This window comes from Saccostrea cucullata, unplaced genomic scaffold, assembly GCF_032062105.1.
Source record: "Saccostrea cucullata isolate Sc308-1 unplaced genomic scaffold, CSIRO_AGI_Scuc_v1 ctg13590, whole genome shotgun sequence".
NCBI lineage: Eukaryota > Metazoa > Mollusca > Bivalvia > Ostreida > Ostreidae > Saccostrea > Saccostrea cuccullata.
In genome coordinates, this window is record NW_026920744.1 from 1 (window position 1) to 17,234 (window position 17,234).

At 34.7% G+C, this 17,234-nt stretch overlaps 1 protein-coding gene and 1 pseudogene across 2 annotated transcripts; both read left to right on the top strand.

Annotated features, from left to right (window-relative positions):
• Positions 1 to 2,790: 2,790 nt before the first annotated feature.
• On the top strand, positions 2,791 to 5,423 carry LOC134256741 (uncharacterized; annotated as a pseudogene).
• A 2,532-nt stretch (positions 5,424 to 7,955) lies between these two features.
• Positions 7,956 to 14,844, top strand: LOC134256752 (uncharacterized). Of its 2 annotated transcripts, none has more exons than XM_062739426.1 (6): positions 7,956 to 8,029; positions 8,108 to 8,214; positions 8,712 to 8,854; positions 9,407 to 9,546; positions 11,784 to 11,850; positions 13,929 to 14,844. In XM_062739426.1, exons 2-6 carry the CDS (start codon positions 8,141 to 8,143, stop codon positions 14,057 to 14,059), a joined length of 555 nt encoding a protein of 184 aa, XP_062595410.1. In that variant the 5' UTR covers positions 7,956 to 8,029; positions 8,108 to 8,140; the 3' UTR covers positions 14,060 to 14,844. The 2 variants fall into 2 exon arrangements, with proteins under 2 accessions (XP_062595410.1, XP_062595417.1); XM_062739433.1 differs by having other exon boundaries at positions 7,994 to 8,011.
• The last annotated feature ends 2,390 nt before the right edge of the window (positions 14,845 to 17,234 follow it).

A 17,234-nucleotide genomic window follows, 5' to 3' on the forward strand; every position in this document is an offset into this window, starting at 1 on the left:
CTATGTGCAAAATCGGTGCAAGCTTGATCCATTAAGGGAACGAAGTAACACTGGAATGAGCCTGCTCCTAACTCATCCTGATCGTTCAACAAGAGTATGTCGGATCAAATTCAGCATCTGAAGACTGGTAGTGTCCATCAATAGATGCATCTTAATGCACAATTGAAAACAATCAGGGTTTCTTGGGGCGGCCTCCTTTCTTTCTCCCCTCAGGTGTCCACCCGAGGGCCACAACACAGTCATCTGTTGGATCCTCCACATATGTTTTCTGCTCCTGTCTTCCCCAGAACTGTGTTTTGGGGATATGCTGCTGTCATCTTACCTTAATAATTCTTCTGATGCATTTGGTCTGAAAGATGTCAGAAATCTTATCCTCTGTCTTTGTCTCACTTGCTTCCAAGTCTCACACCCGTATAACAAAACAGAACCAGGTTCTTACTTGAAGGGGAGATTTTTACCTTAAAAGTTTCTTTGATGTTTGTGGGGTTCGAGATGTTGGCTAGCCTACCGAAGGACGTGCCGCCCAGTGCTATCCTCTTCCTAATATCAGCATTACCACCTGCGTGCTAGTTTCACTGGCAGGGTAGTGATTATGGAGCAAGTTTTTTTGAAATGCATCTGAAACCATGGCTGGTACAATGAACATTATAAAAGTATCGTCCTTACAATGTACTTTATGATTAATGTGGGGCATAAAAATCTGCTTCTAATTTTTTTTTTAAACCCGGGGAACATTTATGACTACACATGCAAAAGATTTATTTCCCCTGGACGGGGTTGGAGGGGATATGTAAGGCAATCGTGTGTGTGTGTTTGTGTGTCTGTTTGTTGATGAGTGGGTTAATCCTTTACGAAAGTGTAGTGACGTAATTTGTAACGGAATCGATGTCGAATGCTGACTTGATTTTTAGATATGCTCTTTTCGAGGGGGTGCTCTGTTTTGCGGTGCCCTTGTCATAGGCGTCGGAACCGGGGGGGGGGGGGGGGGTTAGCCACTTCCCACTTTTTTTTTTCAAAGATAGACATGATAAAGGCATTGAAAATTGGGGATTACCTTTTTTTGTTGTTTAGCCCCCCCCCCCCCCCCCCCCCCCCACACACACACTTTCAATTTGCTTCCAACGTCTATGCTTGTTACATTAGCTTCGTTGAAGTAAGCTAAAAAACTATATTACCTAAAAGAATTATTCCCTGCTTATATGAAAATCAGATTTATTTGAATCAAATGTAACCTACTGTGCACAAAATTTAAAAGCATTCGAATTTACAGAGCTACATTACCGGTATGTAAGTCATATAAGTTTAATTCAAATTAATTTGATGAATATCATTGGCATCAAATTATGTTGCATTATCACTGTGGAAGATTAAGATTAAATGTTCTATTCACACGAAGGGACTTTAAATGTTTACTTCACAGAAAAATAAATGTAATTTGTTAAATAATATAAAGAAATTAAATGCAAATAGGCTTCACGCGACCATAAATGCAAAGCACACTAATGTACATTGCATTATATAGCTCTGTTATAATGATACTTTTCTCTAAAATAATTATTTAAAATATGTATAAAAAGAGGCACATCAATAGTGCATTGATCAAATTTAAACTTTGTATTTATTTTGATAACAATACTGAAAAAAGAGGTCCTTAATTCACAACGCTCACCTGAGTTCCTAATCGCGTCTTTTTTATATATCCCTATGTAAAATATTATGGCCCCATCCTACCCTTAGCATCATGATTTGATCAAACTTTAATCTACACCACCTTAGGATGCTGAAAATAAAAATGACTAATCACGTCTTTTCTGTTCTTGGGAAGAAAAAATTTCAAGATTTTTCATTCGTATTCCCATGGAAAAATTAATCGCCCCAAGTGTCCCATCCTTACCGTGGAGTCATAAATTGAACAACCTTGAAATTACACCCCCCCAGGAAGCAGTCACTTACGTTTTACCTTTTCTTGCTCAGTAGTTTTTTTTTTAGAAGATTAGGAAAAGGCCTGCCAATGGCCAAAAAACGGCAGTGAAAAATTTTTAGATCAGAGAAAATGTCACTTGAGCCTTTTGGCTCACGTGAGCTAAAATACTTCTTTATTCACATGCATTTTTCATTTATTTTCAGTATTATACCGGTGTTTTAGACTAGTTATTGTTTAAATACCCAGAATTGGCCTATATTACTTACTTACTTAGGCCTCTTCGTGCCAGGTGGCACATAAGGCAGCACACAGCTCTCCACCCAGTCCTATCCTTTGCTTTTCTTTCTACTTCTCTCCATGTCATCCCTATTTCTTTTAGCTCTTTCTCTGATGTTCTACGCCATGTTGTTTTTGGCCTGCCCCTTTTTCTCTTGCCGTCTGCTGTCCAGAATATGCTCTTCTTGTGATGTTATGATGGTCTTTCCTGAGCACATGTCCAACCCATCTCCACTTTCTTCTTACAATCTCCACCACTATGTCTTCTGTCCTGAAAATCTCCCTGAGTTCGTTTGTTGGAGATTTTTTGGCCACCTGATCTTAAATATGTCCGTAGGCAACGATTTACAAACACTCAGAATGCTGGAAGCTGCAAAGACCTCGAAGGAAAGAGAGAATTGGCCTATAAAACAATACTAATTGTCTACTTCACGATCTGGGATGATAATTTATCTATACATGTACCTTTAATCTATAATGCTTGAATAACGGTGGCTTTACTGTGAATTATGGCGCTTGATCGTTTAATTCATTCGTCTTCCTCGTTTAGATAGTGTAAATAATCCATACAAGATATAATTTCTGATTTCATCTCTACTGATATGTTCCAGTTTCACACAGTTTCCTTGACAAATCAAAGGAAGTACTTCTCTGTGATTGTATGTATAGGTATCATTATGATCATCTTCCAGTGCTTCACCATTGAGAGGGTTAAAATCAACAAAAAACAATACAAACAAAATGAACCAGCTGTGCATTCAGTTTTGTATTTCAACCCTCCTTCGCATATTTCACCAGAGACCTGGAGTTTTTCTTCTTGTCGAATATCTCACTGCAGAGCCACAACCGACAGACGTCAGATGCAGTCCAGCAAAGCTGTGATATTCTATCAATTCCTTATGCCAGAGTCTCCACCGCCAAAGACACCAGGCCAGAAATGGATTTTTGCCTCGAGTGAAAGTCCAGTAAATACACACAATACGAGTGCTCTTCAAGGATGGTACAAGAAATTTGATTGGGTGATGACGTACAGATTAGATGGCGATTTTTACCATGGATATGGCGAACTCAAGCGCCGTACAGTTCCTTCTGGCAGGAATTACTCTGCTATTTATTTGCTGAAAAAGTTTGATGTTTCTTGGATAGTAAGTCATTGTAAAACCCAAAGCAGACGAGAGGAGTATGTGAAGAACTGGCGAAACATTTCAAGTGGATACATTTGGTAAATGTGGGGATTTATTCTGTGGTCCAAAAACTGGAAATGAAAATGACACCTGTCACCACCTGGTCTCCCACAACTATAAATTTTATTTGTCATTTGAAAATTCTCTATGTAGAGATTATACCTCCGAAAAATTTTATTTCATTTATTTATACGACACACCAATAATACCAGTAGTTCGTGGGGCTGCTAATGGAAAATCGTATCTACCACAAGGAACATTCATCGACACTAATGACTTTGAATCTCCAAAACACCTAGCAAAGTATCTAAAACACATAGGAAGTAATGTTTCAGAGTATGTCAGGTTACTTAAAAGAAGGGATGAATTTGTATCTAAAAGTTTGAATGATATTTTCCAGTCTGCACTGTGTAACTTATGTGAAAGACTCCATTTTGACAATCTCACTTCGAGGCCATACGACATAAAACAATGGTTCTTCACAGATCAGTGCAGAAGTCCAACTGATTTAAATTTTAATTGAACTGGGGTATACGTATCGATTTCTTACTGTTTTTATCTTAAGATGCGATGGAATCTTACCAGATTGAATGTCCTTTGCAACATATATTGCTTCGCTTGTAATTTAAACAACTTGGCACCTTGAATTCGCTGTACAAAACAAAACTTTGGAAGAAATATTAGGTGTGGAAATTTCATATAATTTCAGAATGCTTATACCTTCCAGTCGTTGTATGAAAAAATACATGTTCTTCTCTAGCATTGTTTTTTTCCTTATTCTTGTACACCAATTCTATCTTCCTCTCCTGGTCCACGAACGTGTATTCCCTGTCTATAGAAGATCGACAAAGGAGACTGATTCGGATGACATGTATAAAAAGAGGAACATCAGTTTCAATATTCTGTACTACAATCCACCCCGGGACTGGAATAAGGGTCCAGACATCGTGAATTTCCGTGAATGTCCGTATAAAGACTGCTCCGTTACTACGTACAAGTCACAGCTCAAGAACTGTAAAGCTGTGATTTTTCAACATCACCCACTGCCTGAAAAACCACCGGTAAAATTTCCCGGGCAAATTTGGATATTTACTTCTTCGGAGAGTCCTTATCATACACGAAGGACTGTATTACTTCCTGCTTGGGATGGTGTTTTTGATTGGTCATTGTCCTATAGGAGAGATTCAGATGCCTATTTTGGTTATGGGCAGATAATTCCTCGGATTTCCACTTTGAAAGAGATTACGACTCTGTGTTTTCTCAGAAGGTGGGAGATGTAGCTTGGATTGTAAGTAACTGCAGAACACAAAGCAAAAGAGAGAAATATGTAGAAGAACTGCAGAAATATGTGAATGTAGATGTGTTTGGAAAATGTAGCGCCAAATGTGAGTCGTATCAACTCTTAGGGAACGATTCCTGTCACAGAGCAATCTCGAAAGACTACAAATTTTATCTTTCGTTCGAGAACTCGTTGTGTATAGATTACACGTCAGAGAAACTGTATCATATCTATTTGTTGGACCTTCCAATTATCCCTGTTGTTAGAGGAACCATGACAGGCAAAGAGTACATTCCGGCAGAGACGTATATAGATACACTGGACTTCATAACACCCAAAGACTTGGCAGACACCCTAAAGAAGATAGGAAATAATAAAACACAATATCTAAACATGCTGAGAGCTAAAGACAAGTATACATCAAAACACTCTTGGCAGACGTACGAAGAAGCTCTTTGTAAAATATGCAGAAAGTTACACTATAACTCGACAGTGAGCCAGCCTTTAAATGTGCTGAATTGGTTTTTCTTAAATTCTTGTCGCGACCCCTTTGACATATACATGTGATCACTGCAAAATATCCTCGTATTCAAGTTATTGTCTTTTAATCATTGTTTAGCATGTAATGAGATAGATATTAAAAGTCTCGTTCGACTGGGTGTTAGTGGCAATGTTATCTCTGTAGGACGATTGTTTTGCCATTGATTGAAGAAGGCTGAAAAATATTTTTCTAGTTAATGAATGCATGTCATTTTACTCAGATAGCGTAGTCTAGTAATCAGGGTCTCTAATCGCACGAAAGTCGAGTACTTTTTAATGTTCGGCGTAGAACTGAAGCTACACTTGCTCCTCGCCTTGTTCTGACATTTAGTGAACAAAAAAATCACGATGGTGATTGCTGGTATGGTCTTTATGATTTTCTTTTCCAGTAAATGCTTCCTATTTGGATATTTTACTAGTATAGGCGTTCGATGTAACCCAACAACAAAACGTCATGATAAAATAGATACATGTAACTTCAACTTATATTATCGTTAAACTTCCCTTAATTGTTTAGCAAAAAATTCTTAGAAACTGCAGATGTGGTGTATGCCTTCCAGATGACTCGATGTGCAAGAGCATGATCTATATCTACAATGTATAACAATTTCTAAAACGAGAAAAGCTAATGACAAACAAGTTAATGAAACAAGAATATTAACAGTCTCGTTTAAAGTCATTATTTCGAGTGTTCTATAATCGATACAATGGCCGTATCGGCAAATACTCGTATACATGTACAATCAATCCTTAATTAAGTCTAATGCCAACTGACGGACGTCGAGGGGGGCTTTCACTTGCAGTCGTAATGAGTTCCTTAGATTCCTATAACATTTTTCACAAGTCCATTCACATACCGGTATGTATTTTGCAATTTACAGTTTTATATTTCATTGTTCCGTGCCTGACGGGCAGTTGCTGGTCCAAAACAATTTAATTTTTTTTTTTACAAAAACCTGGTTTTTTGATCTCCTCTAAAAATGTTTGCATTTTAAATCATTTTTGGCATTCGATTATAAAATATATATTTTGTCTTTGGACAGTGTACAATATTAGTATTTATTTGTAATCCAAATTAGATAGACAGCATGAACAGCCACATTTGAAGTTAACAGGCAGTAGTTGGGATTTCTACATGGATTCCCCCAAAGTGTTAAATGATTACTGGACATCAGCTGAGTGTGAAATGCAACACAGCTATATAGTGAACATCCATGCCTATATAGGATTTTACAGCCTCACTTTTCATATTAAAAATGACCGATTAAATAAATCGGTGGCCATTAAGAAAAGAAAAACTATTTCAATCTTAAGGTACACTGATACTCTAATAAGAGAGATAACTCTTAATGACACAAATGTCTATTATTCCCTTATAATTTTGTCAAATTGAAGTGCCTTTTTGTCAAATTTTGCCCCGCAAGCCATGCTATAAATGTTTGTATTTTATTCAGCATATACATTCCCTTTGGAAAATCATAAAAGTTAAAGAAAAATTGTATATGAGTGAGCAGAGGGTTTATGAACCTTAAGTGCGGGAAGATCCACTTATAATTTGAAGCCTTTTTAAACAAAAGTTTCTTCGGGAGATCCCTACTCCCAACCCATGGGAGGGGGAAAACCCCTTATCGACTGATATGTAAAAGTTCTCTTTTTATGTATCAGTAGAAAAAAAATTTATATACATGTATATCTAAAACAGCCAATAGCAACAAAAGGGTACATTATCGAAAACAAATAGTACATACATGTATAATACAAAAATAGGAAAAACCAGTGCCTCGACCTCAGATTAAAAAAAAATACATAATGGAGGGGGGTCCATCCCCCAAATGCCTGTGTCTTGAACAATAGTTTAACAATGGAAACAAAATCTTATTTTCTCTAGGACAGTATATAGAGAATATTACATACTAAAATCCATATCATATGTCACATCAGCCCGAGTGGCCCCATATCAGCCCGAGGGCTGATGTGACATATGATATGGATTTTAGTATGTAGTATTCTATTTTCATATATCTAAAATACTTAATGTGCGAGTTCCCATATGGTCATTGAAGAGTGTTTAATTATTCAACCACGATTTAGAAACTGGAAAACCAACCATATGTCTTCATGAGATTTTATTTATCTTGCTTGCGAGTATGATCTTACCAAATTAATATTCTTCATACTCATAAGTCGAATAAAGAAACAGGTAGATATATAGAGAATATTACATACTAAAATCCATATAGCGGGCTGATATGGGGCCACTCGGGCTGATATGACATATGATAGGATTTTAGTATGTAATATTCTATTTATCATATATTTATCTAAAATACTTAATGTGCGAGTTCACATGTGGTCATTGAAGAGTGTTTCGTGCTTGTTTATGACATTTTTCTTTAAAATCTAAAAGAGCCAGTTTTTGGTAACTGGAAAAAAAATTAAGACCACAAATGTCATTAAAGAAATATTTTACATGAATATTTAAATAAAATCAAGTAAATTAACTTTTGAACTTTTTAGGTGCGACGGCGGCAGTCCAAATATCTAGTTTAGCAGAATCTCAACAGGGATTATTGAATAATGTACGTTACTATGAAATGAGAACTTATCGCATTGAATATTGTTAGTGTGTTGAAGTTCAGAATAAAATTTTCAAAGAAATTTTGAAGTTTATGACCAAAATTTCATGGGCTCGGGGAGCATAAACCGCTATCATCAGATCATTTCCTATTTTTTTCTGTATTTAGTGCAATCGTGTAAACAAATAACTTGTCAACCATAATTCGTCGATTGAGTTGATTTCAACTTCATGTAAGATCTCTACTAATTGTAAGTTTTTATAAAACTTTTTCATGAATGTTTTGTTTTGCAAAAGTAACGGAAATAACTAAAATAGTACCTTTCCAGCGATAGAGAAGCGTGTCTTTTTCTATAAAGATAATGTGGCACTATTGGTGGGCGCACTTTACCTATCATCTTATGAGGTGGTTCCCAAGAGACAACAGAAGAAAGATGTGAGTAATCAACCAAAGCAGGGCATTATGCAAAACAGGAAACTTTTATTTAATAACCATTATTCCGAGGGTGATTATGATATACACGTATATCATTTTTATTTTGTGCTTGAATAAAATTCATTAAAAAAAAAAATTAAACATTGTTAGTATTTTGTAACTCTTAAAGCACAGAATAAATTTGTAAAAGGTTATTTTTTTTTTTCTTATGTGATCTAGTTTCTATTCATTTTTATAATTTTATTCATTTTTATGTAAAACGTAAACATGCATGCCTCTTTCTCTTTTTAAAATTTCATTTAACCAGATTGTATAGAAAAAAAATCAATGTTCATGTTAATTAAGTAAGGAAAAAAATATTATAAATTTAGCTCTTAATTAGATCATGTGTTATATATGACCTCAAGTTGTTTGTTTTTAGTAGGATGTTTTCAAGATCACAGCCTCTTGTGCATGTTATAAATATCAGAAAATTAACAACAACATTTTTATTGTAGATTTGTTCTCCTAGGCCTTATTTCACTTGGATTGCTGGGGCCACAGTTTTATGTACTATATCATAAACACTCAACAAGATGGTGTCCTGCTCATCTGTTTGAATTACTCATTGTTTCCATAATTTTCACATTCATTTGTCAAGGTAAAAACTGCAAAGCAATACATGACTTTCACATCAACAAAAGTTATTCCCCTGTTCGGGGTCAATCTCAACTGGCGTAATTAAGACACTGTTTTCCCACTAAAACTTACCTTGGCGTACCAACTTTATGGGTCAGTTTCTTAGAAATAAAATCTATTTGAATTTGTTCATTAATTATGTTTTTCATGTCAGCCCATACTCTTGCAATACAGATGCAGATCGAAATTGTCCGATAACATTTGAAGATTAAAAATATTGACAGGTTACTTACAAAGGACACTTTGGGGGAAAAATGAGCATAACACTGACAACGGAAGATAACTCATAGGAATGTGAAATCCATCCATTCAGTCTTTTACATGTACCTCTTATTTATTTGCAATAAACTTGAACTTAAAGACATAAATGTAAAATTTCTAAAAGGTGTAATGACAATTTTATTTTAAATTATTCAGAATTATGCACATGCACAAAGTAGTTCACATTAATTAAATTCAGAAAACGCATGGTGCAGAGACCATTTTGATACCCTCCATTGTTTATATTTTGTAGGATTTTGTCTTTTGTTTATGATAATGAATCCTGTGCCAAGAGCTGTCAAGGTTTCATTTCATGTGTTTGGGATTATCTGTTTTGTGGAAACTCTAGTCCACATTGCCTATACAACTAGCCGGGCAGCAACAGAGGATTGTGTAAGTAACATTTCAAGATAATTTAAAGGCACATGTTTAAAAAGCATTTGGACAAGTGACTTCTGCAATGAAGACAACATTTAAGTACATGTATATATTCAAATATCAGATATACACTTAACATTTTAATGTTGGATTTTGAGGTCTGCTTTTTAGCTAAACTCAATGAAGTTAGGTAGAGCCTATGAGATACCCTTGGTTTCTGGCAGGGTAAAGTTTTTGGAGCAGTTTTCTTTTAAGTACTTCTAACCCTTACATAAATCTCAGATGCTTCTATTGTATTTTAGTGTATCAGTCAAGGTTTCAGATGTTGCAATTTTAGCAAAGGATTGAATGACCAGGTTAATGTTTTTAGCTCACCTGAGCCGAAGGCTCGAGTGAGTTTTTTTTCTGATCAAAATTTGTCCGTTGTCTGTTGTTGTCGTTGCCGTCCTTGTTAACTTTTCACATGAAGATTGTCATCTTTGGAACCACTGGGCCAATTTCAACCAAACTTGCCACAAAGTATCCCGAGGTGAAGGAGATTCAAGTTTGTTCAAATGAAGGGCCAAGCCCTCTTCCAAGGGGAGATAATAATGAATTAATGAAAAATTAATGGCATCTTTTAAAAATCTTCTTCTCCAGAACCAATGGGCCAGGAAAGATGAAACTCCTGTGGAAGCATCCTCAGGTAGTGTAGATTCAAGTTTGTTCAAATCTTGACCCCCTTGGGGTAGGGCGGGGCCACAATGGCCGATCAAAGTTTTTCATAGGAATATATAGGAAAAATCTTTATAAATCTTTCTTCAAAACCGTTGGGCCAGTAAAAATGAAACTATTGTGGAAGCATCCTCAGGTAGTGTAGATTCAAGTTTTTTTTCAAATCATGACCCCAGAGGATAGGGTGGGGCCACAATGGCTGATCAAAGTTTTACATAGGAATATATAGGAAAAATCTTTTTCTCAAGATCAGCAAAGCTATAATTGGTGATATTTATATGGAAACATCCTCAGTTAGAGTTAATTCAAGTTTGTTCATAACCCCTGGGGGGAATGGTGGGGCCATGATGGGCAATCAAATCTTTCCATAGAAATATATAGGAAAAAACTTTAAAACTCTTCTTCTCAAGTATGGCAAAATTATATACATGTATGTATGCTTTATTGATATAGCGACACACTCATGTAATAAAAAATTCAAATCCCCCTTCCCTTTCAATACTGAGCTGATTTATGTTTTTCAACTAGCCCATGTACTCAGGTGAGCAATGTGGCCCATGGGCCTCTTATTAGAGTAGGTTAAGGTTTGTGGACCAGGTTAAAGTTTTTGGAGCAAGTTTCATTTCCAATTTTTAACTATAAGCCCTATCTTGACCAAACTTGCATGGATGATACGTACATCTAAGGATCGATGCACACTACCAGTCTTGCTTCGAATGTTAATTGGATCTGATCTTCTAGCTTTTTTCCAGATGAGTGACCAGGTTTATTCTAATGTAATATTGCTGTACTTGACCAAGCTTGCATGGCTGATGATATATCTAGGGATGCACACTACCAGGCTTGCTTTGGATGCTAAATTTGACGTACATTTTATAGATGAGTAACCAGGTGTTTTTGTCCATAACCAAGAAAATAATTGATAACCAAGAAGGCCTATTAAACCAAGCTTGCATGGATAAACATGAAGGGATGAACACTTTCAAACTTAATTCAGATGTTGGATTTGAAGTACATTTTCCTGATGAGTTACTGGTTTCAAGTTTTCGGATAAATCGATTCCTAAGTTATTGGAAGCCCTATCAGATTAAACTGCATAAATGTTGCATTTGGGATTTATACTTCTAGATAATGTGGGACTTTGCCCCACTTAAAGACAACATTCATTGAGGTGATCTCTGTGATATCTGATTATCTATGTTTATTTGTGTGTGATCATTGCATCCAGCTGTAAAGGATACCAGTTTACTTTTGGGATGAGAAAGGGATCATATGGGATGAGCCAGAGAGATCTCATTTCAGAGGATATTTAATTTCTTTCATCTTGAATCCATAGATAAACTGTTGGTTGAAGAAAAAATATAATTCTAAAATCCCAGTACAGTAATTTTAAGTATTTAACATATATAGTTAATATGAAATGATTAATTTTATTCACCACCACAGTACTAATTGTATGTACATGTATGGCACTTGCACGCATGATTTTGTAGAAGCATGCTAAACCTAATAATTAAACCCTTCGTTTTTGTTTCCAGAAATCCTCTGCGGCTCCACTCTATTACATCTCCTACGCATTTGCCTGGGTTGGTGCTGCAAGTCTAAGTAAGTTGCAGTTATTCTCTAGATAAAAAAAAGCAACAGAAAAACCTCTGGCTGCACATGGATCCAGTATCAATTAGTTTATTACTATTCAAATATTGACAGCTGAGGTTGAGGGCATACATTTAAGCCCTCAAGGCATGATGCCTGATGCTGATCGTTTTTGCTCCTAAAGACAGTCAATAATTGTTTAGGAAAAGTAAAACAAATTTAAACCAGAAGTCTCTGTTGAGACTGTAGCTCTACTGGTTTATACTTAAAACAAAGGAAGAGAAAAGTAGCAGTTGGGACTTGAGACTTTAAATCAGTAATAAATATAAAACTGATCCTTGCCACTTATCAAAATAAAAACCGATGCACAGAATTATGTATCTTAGTATAGTCTACTTGTGTGCCAAGTTATACTGAAATCGGACCAAAACTGCAGGAGGAGTAGCATTTTGAAAGAATTTCACAAAAATTTCTATTTTTAGTAACCATGGCAACACCGTTCATCGAAATCAGAAACCAATGCACAGAATTACGTATCATAGTGTAGTCTACTTGTTTGCTAAGTTATATCAAAATCAGACCAAAACTGTAGGAGGAGTAGCATTTTGAAAGAATTTCACAGGAATTTCTAATTTTAGTAACCACGGCAACACCGTTTATCGAAATCAAAAACCGATGCACAGAATTATGTATCTTAGAGTAGTCTACTTGTGTGCCAAGTTATATTGAAATTGGACCAAATCTGTAGGAGGAGTAGCATTTTGAAAGAATTTCACAGAAATTTCTATTTTTAGTAACCACGGCAACACCGTTCATCGAAATCAAAAACCGATGCACAGAATTATGTATCTTAGTGTAGTCTACTTGTGTGCCAAGTTATATTGAAATGGACCAAAACTGTAGAAGGAGTAGCATTTTGAAAAATTGTTTACAGACAGACAGACAGACGGACGGACGACGGACGCATTACTATTGCATAAGCTCTTCTGGTCTCTGACCAGTAGAGCTAAAAACGGGTTTATAGATGACCAGAGAGTTACTGTGCCACCCATAGGAAAAAATTTGCATTTATTTTATTGCACACAAGAAAGTGTGCTGTTTCTAGTTTATTTCTCCATATATTTTAAAAAAATGTCATCTTGGTTTATCGATCACTTACTGTGTGTTTCTAACATAACACTTTTACTGTGTGTTTCTAACATAACGCTTTTACTATTTCCACAACAAAATATTCTCCATAATAATTGTTAAAAGTACTTGACACAGATTTGAAGTTATTATTTTTTCTATAATATGACATATATTTTAATAGCATTTCACACAAAAATTAATTAAAAATCTTATTTCGTTTAAAAGATATTGAAATTTCAAATTTTTCGGCGGGTTTGATTGACATATCCTTGCACTCTCACAAATTTAATTTTATTCTTAATCCTTAGGAAAAGTGGCAATCTCGTTTCGTATAAATGAAAAAAATTAATACTATAATCCAGAAAATTCAGAGTAGACACGTTCGAAAGCAAAACAAACACACAATATATTGTCAGTCCGTGCAGTTGTGGTAAGCAGACTGTGACGATTGAACGCACCCAGTGAATTCTAAATATAAACAATAACAGAACTCGAGCCCTGTTTACAAAAACTGTGTACATAACACGAGTGTGCTCGATTTGCTAAACTCTGTACGCATCTCTTAGTTCGGAATGACGATACTTGTGAAGGCGTTTTGCTTTCTAACATTTCTACTCTGAATAAAATTATTTTTCTTGATAAAAGTTTTAATATTTCTCATTAAAACACATCAAAATTGCCACTTTTCCTAAGGATTAAGAATAAAGTTAAAATTTGTGAAAGTGCAAGGATGTGTCAATCAAACCCGCCAAAAATTTTAAAGTTTTTATAACTTTTAAACGAAATAAGATTTTTAATTAATTTTTGTGTGAAATGCTAATAAAATATATAATTCGTGATATTATACAGAAAAAATGAGAAAATATTAACTTCAAATCTGTGTCCAAGTACCTTTAATAGCCCTCTTGGGTGTGAAATCGGGACCACTGAAGACTGCTAACCTCGACCATTTGTTTCAGTTTTCTTCTGCCTGATGCTGCCTTTCTGGGTGATCAATGCAGTGAAGCCAACGTGTGTGCTGGACATGAGGACCAGGGAGGGTGTGTGTTATGAACCAGTCAAGTGCTGCTCCTGTATGTGGCACGTCTAGACAACTGGACACCCATTACTCCATATTGCCCTTGAACTGTATTCACGAATCAAACAAAAAATTTTGTTCTACTTATTCCTATTTGTACAAAATTTAAATTTTCCTTTGATCTAGGTAAGGTACAACATATTTTGGAGATTTATGACTGTTGATAAAATGCCTTTTTCATTGTAGCTCTTTAGCGTAGTACATAAGCAAGTTTCATACAATATTGAAGGACTGATGTTTAAAACTTGCTCTAGCTGGTCTGTTAAGCTATTCAATTGTCTTCAGGGGGAAATAAACAACAAAATGAAGCCATATTACAATCATAGACACTAGTATGGACATTCTGGCTTAAACCATATATGCAATGTAATTTTGCAAGATGATATACCTTTGCATAGAGAATGTTGATTTTTTTAGGCATGTCATGTTATATTTTTTTTTTTAGACTTTATACATGTATATACATATAACTTGATTTATTTCTTTGAATTTCTACCTACTGTTGTCTTCTGATTCATATCATCAATCTTTGTATTTATGTCAGCTGGTCTGACACACACAAATATATTGTTCAAATACTCTATCATTCCAGAATGATTATGTAAAAATATGCTAATCATTATATTTTCTTTTAATGAGCTATTGTTAATACTTGTCTATATATCATAACATTTGTTAATTTTTCATACATGTATAAATAACCAATAATCATTTTAATATGTATAGAGAACATGTCGGTAATATATATATATAATGTATTAGAATTTGTTCAAATAATAAATCTTTAAAAAATAGACTGTATGACTTTCTTTTGGAAACCAGAGACTTACAGTATTTCAGGGTAGCTACATTAAACAAGAGATGTTTGTAAAACACTTATGCCCCCTCCCCCCAAATTGGAATTTGTCCAAGTCCAAAAGGGCATAGCTCTGTCAAAAATGGCACGATTGTACCCAAAACAGAACTTGATTAGATAGTCATCTGACAAATCTGTATACTAAATTTCATCTCAGTATGTGCAACAGTTGCAAAGAAAATGAATGGAAACTGCAAATAAAAGTCCAAGGGGCATAACTCTGTCAAAAATGATGCGATCTTACCCAAAACAGATCTTGACCTAGATATCAATGTTATATATTTGTATACCAAATTTCATTTCAGTATGTACAACAGCTGCAAAGAAAATGAACGGAAACTGCAAATAATTGAAATTTTCCTAAGTCCAAGGGGCATAACTCTGTCAAAAATGGTGCGATCGTACCCAAAACAGAACTTGACCTAGATATTCATGTGATATATAAGTACCAAATTCCATTTCAGTATGTGCAACAGTTGCGAAGAAAATGAACGGAAACTAAGTGGACCGACAGACCGACCGACAGCAGCAAAGCAATATGCCCTCCCTTCTTTGAAGGGGGGCATAAAAGAGGACTTTGTTAATTCTTTCCTTCATCTATAAATATGGTCAGCACCTTCTTTATTGTGTTCTTCACAATAAAACGTTAGTTGTTACCTTTGTTAATAATCAAAAATCAAGAACTATTTAGTCCAAATATTTGGAAGATTCTTTTAAAAATCATTTATCCCTGAGGTAGGTTTGGGTCCTTTTAAGACTCTTCTACATGTACTGCCTTTTTATGGTGAATATATGAAGTAACTTTTATCTCAAAGATATCACATGTGGTGCAACTAAAGCAAAACCTCAAAATAAAAACAAACAATAAATGAATGCACTTGCTGTTTTAATTCATGCAGATATTGATGTTGAAATTCATCTTAACATTTCATCCTAATCAAAATAAAAAAAAAATTAATAAAAAAAGATAGCAAAAAAGTTGTAACCACTTTGTATAAATAATTCATGTTTCATAAACATAAGAAATGCCCCAGTCAACTCTTGGAGAGACTGTCGGCTTTCCTTGCTTATTACTTTATTATATAAAATATGAAAACAGATTTGTTCAAATTTGATAGCACTAAAATATCTGATATTTTCATTGTTGTTTTATTACAAATTAAATTTGCATAGATCTCAAGTATGGTATGCTCTCATCCAAACAATAAATTAAACCCGAGGTTTTTTTTGTGAGTGTTTTGTCTGTCTTCAGTCGTAGGAAAATCTTTCAGTTCAATAGGACCACAACTTTTTCAATAGCATGTGCTGGTACAATCTAAAGCTCTTATCAAGAAAAAGGACTACATAAATGCATTAATAACTGGTTGGTAATACACAAAAGTTGGCTGTTGTTTCAACAAACCAGGTGTTAACACGCGTAAAGAATTATTCCTGCTGCTCGGTCTTCTCGTCAGTCTGTTCCTGTGTCGGTTCAGGAGAATGGCCGCCCTCATATTCTCTATCATTCTCTCCTTCACCCTACAAAGAACAACCAGACACACTATCCTTAAATTCCATGTTATAGATTCTTGCTTTTAGATTGTAAATATACATGTATTAATTTTACATATGTAAAAGAAGGTACCATGAACACTAAGGAATATGTTCCTACATGTATTTTCATTAGTGAACTCTTCAAAATTCGAGAGGAGTTTGGTCGTCTGACTTGTACAGCATGGCCTTTCAGATAATATAAAACATGCCAATCTAAATCCATTTTTGAATGTTAAATGTATTTGTCATTTCAATTAAAGAATAGAAGACAGGGATTTTCCACTGCTCCATATAGGGCCGATATGGGCCCCATTCCCAATTGCAAAATCACTCCATTTTTCCCAAAAAAGAACACCATATTGTTAATTTTTGAAAAATTCATGTAAAACAAACATGGTCAGGTTTGAACTCTAAATGAAATGAACAAAAGTTTTGGAACTAATAACTAAAATTTTATAATAATTAGTGACAATAGTCTGTTCTCTGAATTATAGTTGCATAAAATCAATTTTATTCATTATAATTTTTTATTTCTTGAAAGACATCTTGCTGTAAAATTTACCAAAAAGTTGTAAAATTTCATTTAATTCCCATATACATGTACATTTTCCGACTTTTTCACAAAAAAGCTCACAAAGAAAGATAACTCTTCCATACTGAAAATAAAACATGTCACCACCAAATCTAGAGATATTTTAAATATTTTAAATATCTAATGTTTGGGCTCATGAAATACATTAATCAAGTTTAAAAATGCTGACAAAAATCAAAATTTTACAGAAATTATGGGTTCTAGGT

What these genes read in the sequence shown, in the direction of transcription:
- LOC134256752 (XM_062739426.1), top strand. Translation starts at nt 8,141, where the DNA reads ATGTGGCACTATTGGTGGGCGCACTTTACCTATCATCTTATGAGGTGG. An exon ending in TTTCACATTCATTTGTCAAG is followed by an intron (nt 8,855 to 9,406) that starts GTAAAAACTGCA and finishes TATATTTTGTAG; the next exon opens with GATTTTGTCTTTTGTTTATG. An exon ending in GGTTGGTGCTGCAAGTCTAA is followed by an intron (nt 11,851 to 13,928) that starts GTAAGTTGCAGT and finishes CATTTGTTTCAG; the next exon opens with TTTTCTTCTGCCTGATGCTG.